At 35.0% G+C, this 17,445-nt stretch overlaps 2 protein-coding genes across 2 annotated transcripts in view; one reads left to right on the top strand and one right to left on the bottom strand.

Annotated features, from left to right (window-relative positions):
• LOC141300298 (myosin light chain kinase, smooth muscle-like) overlaps positions 1 to 17,445 on the top strand; it is a 21,069-nt gene continuing 3,624 nt past the window's right edge. Inside the window, exons 1-10 of the mRNA XM_073830615.1 lie at positions 1 to 594; positions 1,769 to 1,831; positions 3,082 to 3,117; positions 3,252 to 3,379; positions 3,577 to 3,733; positions 4,740 to 5,051; positions 5,127 to 5,223; positions 5,296 to 5,499; positions 7,973 to 8,190; positions 12,012 to 12,105. Of these exons, the coding sequence (XP_073686716.1) occupies positions 432 to 594; positions 1,769 to 1,831; positions 3,082 to 3,117; positions 3,252 to 3,379; positions 3,577 to 3,733; positions 4,740 to 5,051; positions 5,127 to 5,223; positions 5,296 to 5,499; positions 7,973 to 8,190; positions 12,012 to 12,105 (1,472 nt within the window). The 5' untranslated portion in view covers positions 1 to 431. The remainder of the gene's footprint in view (positions 595 to 1,768; positions 1,832 to 3,081; positions 3,118 to 3,251; positions 3,380 to 3,576; positions 3,734 to 4,739; positions 5,052 to 5,126; positions 5,224 to 5,295; positions 5,500 to 7,972; positions 8,191 to 12,011; positions 12,106 to 17,445) is intronic.
• On the bottom strand, positions 8,277 to 13,719 carry LOC141300661 (uncharacterized). The gene is made up of 4 exons (XM_073830958.1): positions 12,461 to 13,719; positions 10,211 to 10,301; positions 8,834 to 8,980; positions 8,277 to 8,651 (listed from the first exon to the last, which is right to left on the bottom strand). Exons 1-4 carry the CDS (start codon positions 12,631 to 12,633, stop codon positions 8,367 to 8,369), a joined length of 696 nt encoding a protein of 231 aa, XP_073687059.1. The 5' UTR covers positions 12,634 to 13,719; the 3' UTR covers positions 8,277 to 8,366.

The following is a 17,445-nucleotide window of genomic DNA, read 5'->3' on the forward strand; positions in this document are numbered from 1 at the left end:
CATTTGTAATGTCACTGTATAGGTTACACACCCATGTGCTTAGAAAACAGTTTTAGTTTTCAGTTTTGATGTCTATAAAGTTTATGTGGTCTATAAAGTTTTCTGTCTGTGTGAGATTAAGACATTTGTGCACATTTCAGTGAAACTGTGTTTACTATTTCTCTGTTGTTGTGGATTTGGACAGTGATTGAGTGGCTTTCGGTTACAAGCTATGTGTGGAAGCCCCGCCCACTTCATCTATGTGAGTTTGTCTTGTACCTTTCCCCCTCAAACCATTTATATGATCGACCCGATAACATCCTGTGATATGAAGTACAATGAGAATGCTGCCAAAATAAGCAGTGAGAGAAATGGAAGGAGACATGCAATTCTGAAAGAAGTTGAGAAGAGTCAGAGACAAACAGTTTGACAGAACTTGTCACGGAATAATAATGGAATTCATTGAAAAGGGTCAAAAGAAGACCTACACTTCAACATTCAGGTTTGACCTGAAGTCTTCAGGAGCGTTGCAGACTCCTCTGGATGTGCAGAGAACAGAGAATGCAACTAAACTGACGAATGGTGAAGAGAGCTGTCTGAAATCAGGGAAATCAGGTAAAATATTCTCAGAGATTAATCAATTTTAACTTTTTGAAGAAACATTTAGGAAATATGTCCTTGTCAAGATGTTTAAGAACTTTGAAGTTGGTAAGAATTTTAATCTCTTATGCTCACAAAGGCTGCATTTATTTGATTAAGAATACAAAAAAAGAGCAATATTCTGATATATTAGTAGAATATATTCCTGTGATGCAAAGCTGAATTTTCAGCATCATTAGTCCAGTCTCCAGTGTCACATGATTCTTCAGAAATCATTCTAATACGCTGATTTGCTGTTTAAGAAACATTTATTAATATTACTTTTCACACTGAGGACAACTGAGGGACTCATATGCAACTATTACAGAAAGTTCAAACACTCACTGATGCTTCAGAAGGAAACACGATGCATTAAGAGCTGGGGGTGAAAACTTTTGAATTTGAAGATCAGGGTAAATTATTTTGTCTTCTGGGAAACATGTTAGTGTCTTCTGTAGCTTCTGAAGGGCAGTACTAAATGAAAAAAATATGATATTTAGGCAAAATAAGAAAAATGTACACATCTCCATTCCATTCAAAAGTTTTCACCCCCTGCTCTTAATGCATTGTTTTTCCTTCTGTAGCATCAGTGAGCGTTTGAACTGAAATAGTTTTGAAGAACTTTGGAGTTGGTAGGATTTTTAATATTTTATGCTCACCAAGGCTGCATTTATTTGATTAAAAATACAGAAAAAAACAGCACAATTGTGATATATTAGTAGAATATTCCTTTGATGCAAAGCTGAATTTTCAACATCATTACTCCAGTCTTCAGTGTCACATGATCCTTCAGAAATCATTCTAATATGCTGATTTACTGCTCTAGAAACATTTATAGATATTAGCAATGTTGAAAAGAGCTGTGCTGCTTCATATTTTTAAGAAAAATGTGACACTTGTTTTTTAAGGAGTCTTTAATGAATAGAAATGTCAAAAGAACAGCATTTATTCGAAATCGGATTGTTTTGTAACATTATAAATGTGTCCTTGTTTAATAAAAGTATCAATATCTTTAAAAAAAGATCACTCGCCACAAAAATCGTACAGTAGTGTATGCACAGAAAGTGAAACTATAACCTTTTTATATTTTAACTCTTATGTTTTGAAATTTCTGCAATTAAAAGACACATTTTGAAATATTTTCAAACAGAAACTGCTGACACGAGGAAAAAATCTCCTAAAAAGTCCCTGGACACAGAAAAGAGGAGACAAGGTATGTAACTTACAAACTACAGACACAGATACACTGTAGATTAAATATAAAAAAATAATAATGAAAAAAATATATTAATGATTTATTATCATGTGCTATGTTTACAGTTGAGGTCAAAAGTTTACATACGCCTTGCAGAATCTGCAAAATGTTAATTATTTTAGCATAATAAGAGGGATCATACAAAATGCATGTTATATTTTAGTTAGTACTTACCTGAAAAATATATTTCACATAAAAGATGTTTACCTATAGTCTACAAGAGAAAATAATAGTTGAATTTATAAAAATTACCATGTTCAAACACTCACTGTTGCTTTAGAAAGAAACATGATGCATTAAAACTTTTGAATTTGAAGATCAGGGTAAATTTAACTTATTTTGTCTTCTGTAGCTTCTGAAGGGCAGTACTAAATGAAAAAAATGTGATTTTTAGGCAAAAAAAGAAAAATTTACACATTTTCATTCCGTTCAAAAGTTTACACCCCCGGCTCTTAATGCATTGTTTTTCCTTCTGGAGCATCAGTGAGTGTTTGAACCTTCTGTAATAGTTGCATATGAGTCCCCCAGTTGTCCTCAGTGTGAAAAGATGGATCTCAAAAGCATACAGTCATTGTTGGAAAGGGTTCAAATACACAAAAATTCTGAAAAACCAAAGAATTTGTGGGACCTGAAGGACTTTTCTGAAGAACAGCAGGCAGTTTAACTGTTCAGGACAAACAAGGAACTCAAGAACATGAGTCACTAAACAAAACAAAATAAAAAAACCCACAGTATTAATAATCAAGGGGATGTAAACTTTTGAACAGGGTCATTTTTATAAACTCAACTTGTTTTCTCTTGTGGACTATATGTAAACATCTTTTATGTGAAATATCTTATTCAGGTCAGTACTAAATTAAAAAAATAACATGCATTTTGTGCGATCCCTCTTATTTTGGTCAAATAATTACCATTTTGCAAATTCTGCAAGGTGTATGTAAACTTTTGACCTCAACTGTATATACTTCTGATGCCTTACAAAATACAAATGCACTATTTTATTGTTTATATCACATCAGTGCAGGGTAGAATGTGGGATTTCTATAAATTGCATTCAGATGGTGTCATTACACCTGTGTCTACTAGCCAATTATATGCCTAATTAATTACCCCATTGCAAGTCACATGACTGATGAGTCCCTGATGAGCCATATCTATAAGTGCACATCTTGTTCAAGTTAATCAGTTTGATGTGTGTTTCACTGCAGACATCACACTCCATAAAACAGCCAGCAGTAGTTCAGGTGAGCTGTGATTTCTTTTTTAGATGTTAACGTATTACTAATCACTCATTTAACACGTGTTTAATCATGACTGGATCATTGTGATCTTTATTATCAACAGAATCTAGATTCTAGACTCTCCTTTTGTTTTCCAGGTGCAGTTGTTGAGTTTTTGGATCCCCAGCAGCAGGTTGTTGTTGGTGTTGGAGGAACCGCTCGACTGCATTGTCATTTCACCAGCTTTGGGCCTGTGGCTTCCTGCTGGATTCATGACAGTGAAAAGGTCAGTTTGTGTAGTTCGTTAGAGTTAGTGGAGCATGTATTTAATTAATGTGATTGTCCACACCTGTGGTTTCTCTGGTAGAACACCTGTGTGAACTTAATTTATTTTATGAATCCACCACAGATTCATTGAGTAGAAATCGAGAGAATTTGAAAAGAGCTTGTTTGAGATTTTCATTGTGCATGTTTTGTCATTAGGTTGTGTTAGAAGGACCACGAGTGTGTGTGATGAACACCAGCAGCACCAGCACCCTGGTTCTCTCTGAAGTTGCACCTGTAGATGCAGGAAGTTATTCCCTTTTCGTTCATAACAGAGGAGGCACAGCTCACTGGACTGTAAACCTCTTTGTCATTGGTAAGGACTTAAAAATCAATCTTTATCTTTAATGATGGAATGACTACCAACAATCAAATTTTCTTTTTTGTAGTTTTAGTATTGTTTATATACTGTTATACCGTTTCTTTTGATTTTTATTTATTTATTTTTTAGTAGTTTAATGTTTCTATTTAGCTTCCTTTTTTTTTTTTTTTACATTTTCAGTTTTAATTTTAGTTTAAAATTTAGAAATTATGTATTTGTCGTTTTTAATAGTTTGTTTTTTAAATGGTTTTATTAAATGTATATTGGCTTTTTTAGCTTCAGTTTTTAGAAATGTGATCTTCATACCTTAGTATTTGTTTGGCTTTTTTTTTTTTTGTTGCTTTTGCAGTTTTTTTTTTTTATTTTAATGTAAGTTACAGAATAGTTTTTTTCTATATGGTTTATGGCCATTTATATTAACTGAAAATTATAAAAAGACTGATTTATTTATAGAAGCATGTATTTTTTTATATAAAAAAATGCAACAAATTACCTTTTTTTTTTTTTTTTTTTTACCTTTCATTAGTATGAGCTTTTGGCTTTTTATATCAAAAATAAAAACAAGTAAGTTTTTACATTTTAGAAGCATTTGTCTTTGTGTAAAATATGTTTTTTTTACTTTTTAGAAACTGTAAGTGATCTCTTTCTATAAATACTTTTTTTTTTTTTTACATTTTAGAAGTATGAGCTATTGTATGTATGTGTATATATGTGTATAGAAATATAATATAAAAATATTTAAAAGGATGATTCACATTTTAGAAGTATGAGCTTTTGTCTTTTTTTACATATTAAATGTATCAGCTTGTCTTTTTATACAAACAATATAAATATTAAAAAAATACTTTTTATATGTAAGTATGAGCTTTATTTATTTATTTTCTCCATTTGTTTTTCAGTTTTAGTAATTTGGCACAATTTAAACCTTTTCTCTTTTGCATCTAATCAGTTTTTAATCTAATTTCTTTAAAAAACAAAAACTTTTTTTTTTTTTTCCCAGATCCTCCAGACCCTCCAGCCTCGTGTCCATTCGTATCCCAGCTGACCAACACGTCTCTGGTTCTCTCCTGGTCCGGACCGTGTTTTGACGGAGGTTCTGCCATCACAGGATACGTGGTGGAGTTTCAGCGGCTGGACCAATCCGAACCCAGCGGCTGGACAGAACTCACTAACCTGTGTCAGAACACCTCGTTTCGGGTCCGCTCTGGTCTCGACCCGCTGGGACAATATCGCTTCAGAGTACGAGCCTGTAACGCAGCGGGAGTCAGTGATCCAAGTGAGGAGTCAGACTGCATTAAGATGAACACTACAGGTAGATAAACACCAAACATTATAAGCTAGCATGCTTCCTTTTTGAAGTCAGTGATGCTCAAGACCAATGTTACAGGTGAGCCACAACAGGAAGTGACCTCATATGTGGAGGTTGAGCCTGACACCACACACAAAGTCAGAGATCACTATCAAGTGCATGAAAAACTAGGAGTGTGAGTATTAGTCTATTCATAAATAAAAGATTTAGGCGGACTTATATAAACCATCTTTGTGTACCTCTACAGGGGGAAGTTTGGAGAGGTGTTCAGGATGACCCATAAGCAGACGGGTCGAGTGTGTGCTGGGAAGTTTTACAGAGCCCGCGTCTCCAGAGAGAAAACAGCAGCGCGTCAAGAAATCAAACTGATGAACGAATTACACCATCCAAAGCTGGTGCAGTGTCTCGCAGCTTACGACACTCCGTCTGAGATCGTCATGATTCTAGAATAGTAAGTTGAAAATCCTAGCCTATTATTTATTTTAAGTGAGACAAAATAGCTTTTTATAACCATTTTAAAATGGTTGCATGTGAATTTCTCTTCCATTTAAAGGGATAGTTCACCTAAAATTTCACCTGAAATTTCTGTCATTAATTACTCACCCTCGTGTCATTTCAAACCTGTAAGACAAATTACGATATTTTTGATGAAATCTGAGAGCTTTTCTGTCACTGACCGCTTTCTGATGCTGATAAAATAGTCCATGTGACATCAGTGGTTCAAACTTAATTTTATGAAGCTACGAGAACACAACGCCAGCTCCTGAACGTGTGCGGGAGACTATTTTAATAAATGACAATTTTCGTTTTTGAATTTAACCATCCCTTTAAAATTGGTTTTAATTTCAAAATCTTTAAGAGAAATTGTCAGACCTAATTATCAGATCTAACTAACATTAACACTACCAGTTAATATAAAAATTTAGATTTTAAGTTTTAGAAATGTGAATTTTCAGTTTTAATTATAAGTTACATAATTTTTGTAATTTTTCTGGCTTTAACTTCTACTTTTGTCAACTTTTTATTTTTACCATTTTAGAAATATTCACCTTTGTGTCTTTAAAAAAAAAAAAAACATGAGAATATAAAAATACTGATTTCTTTTGACATTTTAGAAATATGAGCTTTTGTCTTTTTATACTATCAGTTAAAGTGTTTTATTTATATTTAAAAAAGTCTCTTCTGCTCACCAAGCCTGCATTTATTTGATTCAAAGTACAGCAAAAACAGTAAAAATGTGAAAATATTTTACGATTTAAAATAACTTTTCTATTTGAATACATTTTAAAATGTTTTTTTTTTCCCCCTGTGATTTTTCAAAGCTGAATTTTTAGCGTCATTACTCCAGTCACGTGATCCTTAAATCATTCTAACATATTGATTTGCTGCTCAAAAAAAAAAGAGAAATTTGCTTTTCAGGTTTCTTTGAATAGAGAGTTCAGAAGAACAGCGTTTACCTGAAATAGACATTTATGTTACAAAGATTTCTATCACTTATGATCAATTTAAAGCATCCTCGCTAAATAAAGCAAAAAAAAAAAAATCACTGACTCCAAGCTTTTGAATGGTATACTGTATAATGTTACAAAAGCTTTTTATTTTAGATAAATGCTGATCTTTGGATCTTTATTAATAAAAGAATGCAGATTTTTTTTTTTTTTAAATCTTGATGTTTATTGAACAGCAAATCAGCATATTAAGATATATTTCTGAAGGATTATGTGACTCTTTTTTTTTTTTCTTTTTCTCAATATCACTGCTTTTGCTGTGTTTTTGCTTCAAATAAATGCAGGCTTGGTGACCAGAAGAGACTTCTTTAAAATGCATTAAAACTCTTACTGTTCAAAAACTTTTAATTGGTGGTGTTTAAGTTCTTTCTACCCACCAAACTTTCGAAAACTAAAGGGATAGTTCACCCAAAAATGAAAATTTGATGTTTTTCTGCTTACCCCCAGTGCATCCAAGATGTAGGTGACTGTTTCCTCAGAAAAACACAAATGAAGATTAATGAAAACCGGTGCAGTCTGCCAGTCATATAATGGACGTGGATGGGCACCAAACCTTTAAAAGTAAACAAACACGCACAGACAAATCCAAATTACACCCTGCGGCTCGTGACGATACATTGATGTCCTAAGACACGAAACGATCCTTTTTTTTAAAAAAACTGAACAGTATTTATATCATTTTTTACCTTTGATACACAGCCACGTCCATCTGTCCTGAGCACGAGCTCATCATCCGGCTCGTTACATGTGCACGCGCTCTGGCGTAGAATACACAAACGCCGTAAGGGGAAATCAGTGAAAAGTCCCGGATGAGTTTGCGCAAGCAAACGTAATCTTTTAGCTTTAAATCGGTTTGAACAATCAGGATAAGTGCAAGTAATTACCATTTTGAATAGCCGCTATACCCACAATCTCTGTGTAAACGAGTGTTGTATTCATGCGACAGATCGCTTCTGGCGTTTGTGTATTCTACGCCAGAGCGCGTTCACATGTAACGAGCCGGATGATGAGCTCGTGCTCAGGACAGATGGACGTGGCTGTGTATCAAAGGTAAAAAATTATATACTGTTAAGTTTCTCACAAAAACCGATCGTTTCGTGTCTTAGGATATCAATGTACTGTCACGAGCCGCAGGGTGTAATTTGTATTTGTCTGTGCATGTTTTTGTTTACTTTTAAAGGTTTGGTGCCCATCCACTCATATTATTTGGCTGGCAGACGGTTTTCGTTAATCTCTGTTTGTGTTCTGCTGAGGAAACAAAGTAACCTACATCTTGGATGCTCTGGGGGTAAGCAGATACACATCAAATTTTCATTTTTGGGTGAACTATTCCTTAAGGTATGTCTTTTTTGCTTTTTAAATGTTTTTTTTTTAATTGTATAAAACATGAAAACATGCATTTTGCCTTATTTAAAGTATTGCAGGTGGTGAGTTGTTTGAACGGATTGTCGATGAGAATTTCGAGCACACTGAACCCAACAGTGTGAACTACATGCGTCAGATCCTGGAAGGAATCCAGTATATCCATAGCAAACACATCGTTCACCTCGACCTAAAACCAGAAAACATCGTCTGCGTAAACGGCGCCGGGACACTCATCAAAATCATCGACTTCGGACTGGCCTGCAGACTGGGTGAGTGACTTTATTTTAAATGGCGTTTTTTCCAGAGCGACTTAAATTCCCAGAAAATTCCCAAATTTTGTAATTCCAAAGTATAATTTTTTTTTTTTTTTTTTTTTTAATTCTTTCATATTCACATTTTAATCTCGATACACCATCGATACATCCTCATCTGGTTTGAGTTTGTGTTATGTTGGGTTGTGATTGGGAAAGAGCCACATGAGATGTCCCTTTGAGCATTCCCACTGAATCCGGATCAGACTCCCGGATGTTAATGTTTTAAATTCCAAAACCGGTTCTCCACACTGATGGCAGGTTCTGAACAGTCCGGTCAAACTTGATTTATTGACCAATCTTTCCTTCTGATCTACTATTCCTCTTGTCATTGAAATGGGATCAGATGCGGTATCAGACAAAGATCTCATGGCGTTTAAACGTTCTTCCAATCGCAGAGCTGTCTGTGCGAGTTCATCCTACAAGATGGAAAATAATCAGTGAGCACTTTGGACTTATTGGAGTAAATTGCTAATGCTAAAAAACATTTGATCCAATGGCTTATGAAGTATTTTCATAGATGAGTTAAGAGTGAATATTGAAGGAAAGATGGCTAACAAGTGTCCAGCATACATTAATTCCTTAGTCAATTTTTACCAACCTTTCTTTCCTCCCAGTCCACTGTGCTGTCTTCATCTGTAATTGTGCTTGAAGATGAACTGTGCTCAATCCAATTTTGTTCCTCAGTGTAACCCATCCTGATATCTGGCTTTGTTTCATCCTCTAATCGTTCAGGCTGTGCTTTATCCTTTGTGGCAAAAAATGTGACGCATAGTTATAAAAGCAGTTGTGTATGGTTGCCAGAACTTATTTAACAGTAAGATGCATGTTGGTCATTTAAATTGGGAAAATGTCTGGCTAATTGGATGAGCCACAATTTTTAAATCAAGTCTGCAATTTTAATTATTTAACAAGATTTTGCAAAAATAGGAATAACTATATAGACTACCAGTCAAAGGTTTTTGAACAGGGAGATTTAAGTTTTTTTTAATATATATAAGAAGCCTCTTCTGCTCCAAGTCTGGATTTATTTGATATAAGGTACAGCAAAAAGTTGAAATATTTGTACCATTTAAAATAAATTTGCTAAGTAAATATTTAAAATGTAAGTAAATAAAATTGTTTTCTGTTTGGAGCTACTTTGTTTGCAGAATAATTTGGGAAGAGAAATATCAATGAATTTCAAAAAGTGCTGCATTGCAAAGCACTGTAATAGAGAAACTAGTGTAATAATGTGAGCACTTACTGGTTGATATGAATTGTATGAATGTTCATGCCTTACATGGTGTTGCCAAGTCTGTGGTTTTCCCAACTTTTGGTCTTTTTTTTTTTTTTTTGTCCACAAGTTGAGACACCCCGAAATAATGCTGCCTTCATGTGCTATTGTAATTATGGTAAATACCAAAATCCGACATCGAAATTGCACATGAACACCCACTCACGTTGTAATTTCCACTGGATTTTTTTTTTTATGATACCCGAGCTGCCGAGATGGGATAAAGTTCTCTGTTTAGTTGGTTAGTTTGTAGCCCCCATAATGCTGGGGCATAAAGGATTTTAATAACGTCGTTATTTAGACGTAGTGTTGTCTTTAAAAATACAGTTAAAGAAGATGCTAGCTTGTCGTGGCTCGCCTCCAGTAGTGTGCTCTGCGGTACAGTGTTCTGAAGGAGGCAATTTTCTCATGTTGTTTTATTTGGTCTGTTTTACCAAAATAGCATGTGAGGACAAATTCCGAGTCCGCCATGTTTCTCTTCACTACGACAACAAAAGCACCTGAACACGACACACTGGTAATATCCACTTCACAAGTGGAAAGCATCATCTTTCCCATATCACATGAAGGCAGCATAACATTTTAGCTCATGGAATGTGAATTTCACCTGGGGAACCCTATCAAATAACATGTTTTGGGCTTGTTTTAAATGGCAATTGGGACGGGCTTTGATGTAAAAACCTGCCAACCCTGACTACGTACCTCAATTTGTGGTGCAGACACAAATGTTGTTTTCCGGGGTCTTCCTCTCTTTCTGGGAATCGGACTGGATTTGTCTTGCTCACCACACACCCTTAGTAAACAAAAATGGAAAAAAAAGAGAATATAATAAGGCTGCAAAAAAATCAGCAAATTAGACAAATGTTTCATTTTGTCAACTCTGTAAATAAAATTAAGACTATTAAAGTATGTCTTGCAAGGAAATACCATTTTAAGTTTTTTTTTTTTTTTACTTGATTTCACACACTATTCAGTGTTTATTTCCCAGCTTAAGTCAATTTAGGTAATTGCAAAAAAAAATTTAATTTATTTTGTGTATGACTAAAACATAAAATTGCCAATTGCTAGCAATGCATTTTAGGCTACTGCTACAAATATACCAGTGGTACTTAAAGGAACCGCATGTAGGATTGTGGCCAAAACTGGTACTGTAATCACTTTCAAAATACTGTAGAACGGTGTATCCCCCCCCCCCCCCCCCTTGACTCGAGGTTGCCAGCTAAGCTGCAGGATCCACACTCAGTCCTGGAGTGCTGGTGTCCTACAGAGTTTAGCTCCAACCCTAATTAAACACACCTGAACCAGCTTATCAAGGTCTTAATGGGTATACTTGAAACTTCTAGGCAGGTGTGTTGAGGCAAGTTGGAGCTAAACTCTGCAGGACACCGGCCCTCCAGGATCAAGTTTGATGATATCAACAATTCAATTTTCGCTAGTAACAATGTTAATTTTTGATATCAACAATTATATTTTCACTAGTTAAAATGGTAATTGTTATCAAGAATCTAATTGTTGATATCAAAAATTCAGTTGTTGATATCTGTACTTGTATATTCACTAGTAAAATGTCTCCATAGACTGCCATTCAAAGTCAACTGTTGATATCAAGAATTCAGTTCTTACTAGTAAAAACCTGAAATCAACAATTACATTCGTGATATCAACAATTAGATTCTTGATATCAAGAACTACAATTATTAATAGCAACAATTACATTCTTGATATCAACAATTGCATTTCTGATATCAAGAATGGAATTTCTGATATCAAGAATAAAGGTTTTTACTAGTAAGAACTGAATTCTTGATATCAACAGTTGATTTTGAATGGCAGTTTATGGAGACATTTCACTAGTGAAAATAAAATTACAGATATCAACTGAATTTTTGATATCAAGAATGAATTTTTTTTTTTTTTTTTTTTTTAACTAGTGAAAATTGAATTGTTGGTATCAAAAATGGCAATTGTCACTAGTGGAAATCTAATTGCTGATATCAAGAATGAACATTTTCTCTAGTGAAAACCTTTATTCTTGATATCAGAAATTCCATTCTTGATATCAGAAATGCAATTGTTGATATCAAGAATGTAATTGTTGCTATTAATAATTGTAGTTCTTGATATCAAGAATCTAATTGTTGATATCACGAATGTAATTGTTGATTTCAGGTTTTTACTAGTAAGAACTGAATTCTTGATATCAACAGTTGATTTTGAATGGCAGTTTATGGAGACATTTCACTAGTGAAAATAAAATTACAGATATCAACTGAATTTTTGATATCAAGAATGAATTTTTTTTTTTTTTTTTTTTTTTAACTAGTGAAAATTGAATTGTTGGTATCAAAAATGGCAATTGTCACTAGTGGAAATCTAATTGCTGATATCAAGAATGAACATTTTCTCTAGTGAAAACTGAATTGTTATCAAGAAGTCATATCCTGAGATGGAATAAAAGTCAAAACGGCTTGCCATATGCTATACTCCTTGTCCGCTTCGTTAGGGAGAGGTGAACTGTACTCTGCGCCCCGCAACACCCCCACCCTCCCCGCTCGCTCAGCTTCTGTGCCGCTCTTTCAGCAGCAGGAGCGGCACATGTACAATCAGATAATAGAAAACCGCTTAGCGGCACAGATTATTATTTTTTTTTTCCTCCAAATTCGTGTCCCGTCCCCCACGTGTCATGAAAAAGTGCCCCGTTTGCCCATGCCTAAAACCGACAGAGAAACGGGCTCTGATAATGCATTGCTAATGTTAGCAATGATAACTCGCTGTTTCTATTTCCCAAACAACTCCTTCCCTTTTCAATTCGATGACCCACCTCCTCCATATGCCCTAACGTTACTTTGCACGAACATGCAGACCTTTGTTCGACTGTTGTGAATATTTGAAATGTCTATTTAACGTAACATTTAAGAATAAGTAAGCTAGCCAAACATAGATGAATCTTACCTGTCCAGGAGAAAATGAGCAACGTTGGCGTCTGTCTTCAAATTCTTCTCCGTTTTCAGTCGTCTCCATCTCTCAAAGGCATCTCCTATACAAATCCTTGTTTTATTTCGGACTTTGTCACGACGTATTTCGGATTCATAACGAGGTCTTTTAGGTTTGGTAACGTTATACATGTTTTATCCGACACGTTCGCAGCTGTAACTAGAACCAAAGAGTTTGCTAGAACAGAGCTGGCAGTAACCCGGAAGAGGAAACTCTACTGACTTCGTGATTGGTAGATAGCTGGAGGGTGGCGCCTCAGGCCAAAACACAACATGACAACATCAATATCAGTTGAGGGCTGCAACTCTCACTTTTAAATGACAATATCCTGGCCAGACCACTGTTGTCAGTGATACAAGTATTTGAAATGAACATGATTTCTTAATGTCTAGTGACGTGTCAGGGCCATTTTGTGATTAACTGAAATAAATTTCTTCCATGCGGTTCCTTTAACCTCACCAACTGCTCAAGATCAAGTAGACTAATGATCTGTAGCTTGGGGGAGGGAAAGAGTTATTGCCAGAGGAGCAATTTACTTGGGTATTTAGAGACAGTTCACTTTCCTAAACAATCTAAAAGAGGACACCAAATTTGATAAAATTACCCGAGTTTCCTTTTCATTGTGCGTCTCATTTTCTCTAGTTTAACAAAATAAAACATCTCTAATCCATAAAGAATGAGTGGGGGGGGGGGGTGTAGGTGATTTCCAATTCAGTAAAATTACACATCTCGCTAAGAGTGTTAGAAAAGCCACAACATGAGCCTTATGTTTAGGTATGTCAGGATATTTAGAAAGGGTACCAAATAAAGCTGTAACAGCCTGAGGTTCAATATGGCTTTTGAGAACTTCAGATAATCTTCCAAATATCTGGTAACAATTGTATAGAGACATATGCACAGTAGTTGCAGGAGGTTTGTGACAGCGGCCACACATGGGACCTATATCGGGATACATTTTAGACAGTCTATCTTTGGTCCAGTAGGGGTGTAAATATTAATCGATTCGTATCGATGCATCGATTATGCAGCCGCCGATTCAATGCATCGATTCGTCCGCAAGAATATCGATTAATGTGTTTATTTTGCCGCCTGTTTGTTCACTTGTCTATTTTTAGAATCCGTTCCGACCTTTCTTTTACTGTCTATGCCTCCGATGTATTAAGCGCACTACCTACTCCTAAGCTGCGGGTGGCACTAACCTCACTGTCTTCTTCTTCACACGCGTTACTTTCGTTTCACAGTCCATCTATGATTTTGTTCATGTTCACAGACCTCACATTGTTGTCTGACTTTCAAGAGCGATGATTTTGAACTGATTTTGTGGAGTAGTATTCTATTTGCAGTTCATCTACTGCAGAGGATGTGTGACCATTACCTCTTAATAAGATGCAAATTGTATTTTCAAAATGTAACCAATTTTGTATGAAAGAAACTTTTTTAAAACGGTGAATAGGCTAATTGGCCATAGTAGATCTGCACTATAAGTTTTTTTTTTTTCTTATTACAATTTATCTGATTGCACTTTGTAGATGCAGTAACTTATATTTGCTGTTCTATTTGCAGTGCATTGAGCACAACTGCTTTAGTGGAACATACACATTATGTGAATAGAATACTGTTTCTGTATTCTCAATAAAAGGCAAATTATTTACTATTTTTTTTTTATTTATTTGAAACTTAATAGATATCATGTAAAAATATCTAGTATTGAATCGAATCGGATCGAATCGCATCGTATCACAGGGAATTCTGAAGTATCGAAAATAATCGAATCGTTGGCTTAAGAAATCGGTATCGTATCGAATCGTCTTGAAGGCTCCGATTTACACCCCTATGGTCCAGTGTGTGCAATAATGGATTTTGACATTTAATAGATGCAAGTGAGCCTTTATGCAAGGCGTTAATCGCATTATAAAAATATGAAATCATGCCTTTCATATTATGAATAGGTTTAAAGGAGTCAATAGGAGTAGTACTAGGAAGATTAGGAAACTGAGGGTATATGTCCCGAACAAAATTGCGGACTTGCAAACACCTTAAAAAAAAATTTGTCTATGTAATTCAAATTTTTCTAATAATTGCTAGAAAGATGCAAAGACATTGTCTACATATAGGTCCTTAAATGTTATAATGCCCAGTGCTGACCATTGGGTGAAAGTCCTATCCATCAGTGATGAATAGAAGGTGAAATTTGCGGCAATAGGTGCAGAAATTGAAAACGTTTGTAATCCAAAATTAAAGGAACCGTATGTAAGAAATTTCAGTTAATCATAAAATGGCCCTGACATGTCACTAGACATTAAGAAATCATGTTCATTTCAAATACATGTATCACTGACAACAGTGGTCTGGCCAGGATATTGTCATTTAAAAATGAACGTTGCAGCCCTCAACTGATATTGATGTTGTCATGTTGTGTTTGGGCCTGAGGCGCCACCTTCCAGCTATCTACCAATCACGAAGTCAGAGTTTCGTCATCTGGGTTGCTACCAGCTCTGCTCTAGTTTAGTTACAGCTGCAGCTTCGAACGTGTCGGATAAAACCTGTATAACGTAACTAAACCTAAAAGACCTCGTTATGAATCTGAAATACATCGTGACGAAGTCCGAAATAAAACAAGGATTTGTATAGGAGATGCCTTTGAAAGATGGAGACGGCTGAAAACGGAGAAGAATTGGAAGACAGACGCCAACGTTGCTAATTTTCTCCTGGACAGGTAAGATTCATCTATGTTTGGCTAACTTGTACTTAATGTAAATAGACATTTCAAATATTCACGACAGTCGAACAAAGGTATGCATGTTTGTGCAAAGTAACGTTACGTTAGGGCATATGAAGGAGTTACTGTGTAGGATTCGTCACTTGCCATTTTGAAGCTCCTTGTAGTCTAAATTGCCTCAATTCTCAATGTAATTTAAACAATTATATTTTTGGTATAGGGAGAAGAACATTTAATAGGAGCATGTACTAATGCTGCCAGTTAAGTAGGCATAGATGAGGCTTCCATGGTATATGGATCGTGAAAGAGGTCTTGATTTAACCAGTGCTGCATGACCCTAAAATTTGAAGCCCAATAATAAAACTGTAAATTAGGTAATGCCATGCCCCCAAGTATTTTGGTTCTCTGAAGAAATGTTTTATGAATTTTGGGGACTTTTTATTTTTTATTTTTTTTTTTTATTCCAAATGAATCTTAGAATCAGGGTATCTTTACGGAAAAAGTGTTGTATAACGTTACGAAACCTAAAACGTAGTTTTTTTTGCTGCAGAGTTTAGTGGAAAAATCACTCTCTTGCTCAGATTACGCTTATAACCAGAGATCAGCCCAAATGACTTTAAAATATTCAGAGCCACAGGTATTGACTTGCCCAGATCCGAAATGTAGAGAAGATCTGCATACAATGACACCTTTTGTTCTGTGTCCATTCTTTTTATGCCCAATATCGAGGAGTCACACCGCAATGCAATAGAGAGGGGCTCAATAACAATGGCAAAGAGAACTGGACTCAGGGGGAATCCCTGGCGAATAGACCAGTGGAGGGAAAAATAACCTGACGGAGTGTTATTGGTCCTGACAGAGGCTTGGGGGGCAGAATAAAGTAACTTCACTCATGTAATTTCTCACCAAACCAAATTTGTCGAAGCCACGTTAAAATTAAATGTTAACGGCTACATGAAGCTGTTAGAAAGCAGAAAGATTGAGAGTTTTCTAGAAGCACAGATAAAATAACATTTTGTGAAACCACTCTAACAAAATGATGGCTGTAATGTGGTACTTTATTCACTAAAATAAATTTAATCTTACCATAATTAAACACCTGTTAACTCTGCTGTCCTTTTAATAATTTGATGCACTAGATTATTTAATACTAGACGGAGACTTGTTTTGAATTAAAATATTCATACTAATGCAGGATTTATTGACTTTTAATAGAACTCATTTCAAAATGTACAGAAATATGTGCTTTCATATGTGCTTTAAGGACTGAATAAATGACATATTCATAACTAATGTTTATTATAGTTTCATTTCAGTTTTTTTTGGCTCTTTTTTTTAAATAAGTTTTTATATGAAAAGGTTAATGTAACACTGAATAAAAGTCATCCACAGTTTAAATCCTTTATGCTGAACATGTTTCTAAAACTAAATTTCAAAAGGTTGTCGGAAACACGTGGTGACGTCGAAGGCGAGCGACCGATGTAGTCAGTTTATAGCCCAAGTTTAGCCTTTAAGTTCTGGCTTTTTAATTTAGACTTAAAGTCATAAGTTATATTTTTGTGTGAAAATGATCTTGATGGACAAAACGTGTAAGTTGCCCGAACAATGGTTGAACACTGTTTATTTTTTTTGCCATAATCCAAAAGCCTATGGAAAAGACTTGTCTTTTTGTGGAGGTAACCAGCGCGATGCATGCAGCCGATCGACCTACAAAGTGACGTCATAGTTCCACCGCTCTATATCCGTCGTGTGCGCTCACTAAAAGTTTGTCTCCAAGTTATGTGCATCTATTTAAAACATACTTTGCTTTAATGAGGAAAAAAAAAAAACTATGCCCAAACTTTTAGTGGATGGAGTTTGTCGTCTTGATTAAAAAAAAATGGAACAGTAAGTTTATAAAGCGAATGTTACACTCTTCAGTATATACATCCCCTGGATGTAAATGTTTCTGGACTAATTTTGTTGACTGTATACATTGGAAGAAAGCATGGAAATGCTTTCATTGGAAAAATTTTGCATTTCTAATAAAATCAGAGAGCTACATTAAGATTTGCATGATGTTTACCCAACAAACTTCCAAATTGCTGCTTATTTTTGATATTTCCAATTTGTGTATTCTGTAAAGTTGAGGAAGAAACCTTTACTTCATTTATTCTATCATTGCAATCAGGTTAAATTTCTTTTTCTAACTTAAGATGTTATCTATCTTTTATAAAAGGTGATT

The sequence above is a fragment of the Garra rufa genome, chromosome 24, assembly GCF_049309525.1.
Source record: "Garra rufa chromosome 24, GarRuf1.0, whole genome shotgun sequence".
NCBI classification, from domain to species: domain Eukaryota; kingdom Metazoa; phylum Chordata; class Actinopteri; order Cypriniformes; family Cyprinidae; genus Garra; species Garra rufa.

Excerpts from the sequence above, each read along its gene's own strand:
- LOC141300661 (XM_073830958.1), bottom strand. The coding sequence starts at position 12,633 with ATGTATAACGTTACCAAACCTAAAAGACCTCGTTATGAATCCGAAATA. Across the intron at positions 8,981-10,210 it reads TGTCTGCACCACAAATTGAG|GATAAAGCACAGCCTGAACG; the intron begins GTACGTAGTCAG and ends TTTGCCACAAAG. Across the intron at positions 8,652-8,833 it reads TGGACTGGGAGGAAAGAAAG|GATGAACTCGCACAGACAGC; the intron begins GTTGGTAAAAAT and ends TCCATCTTGTAG.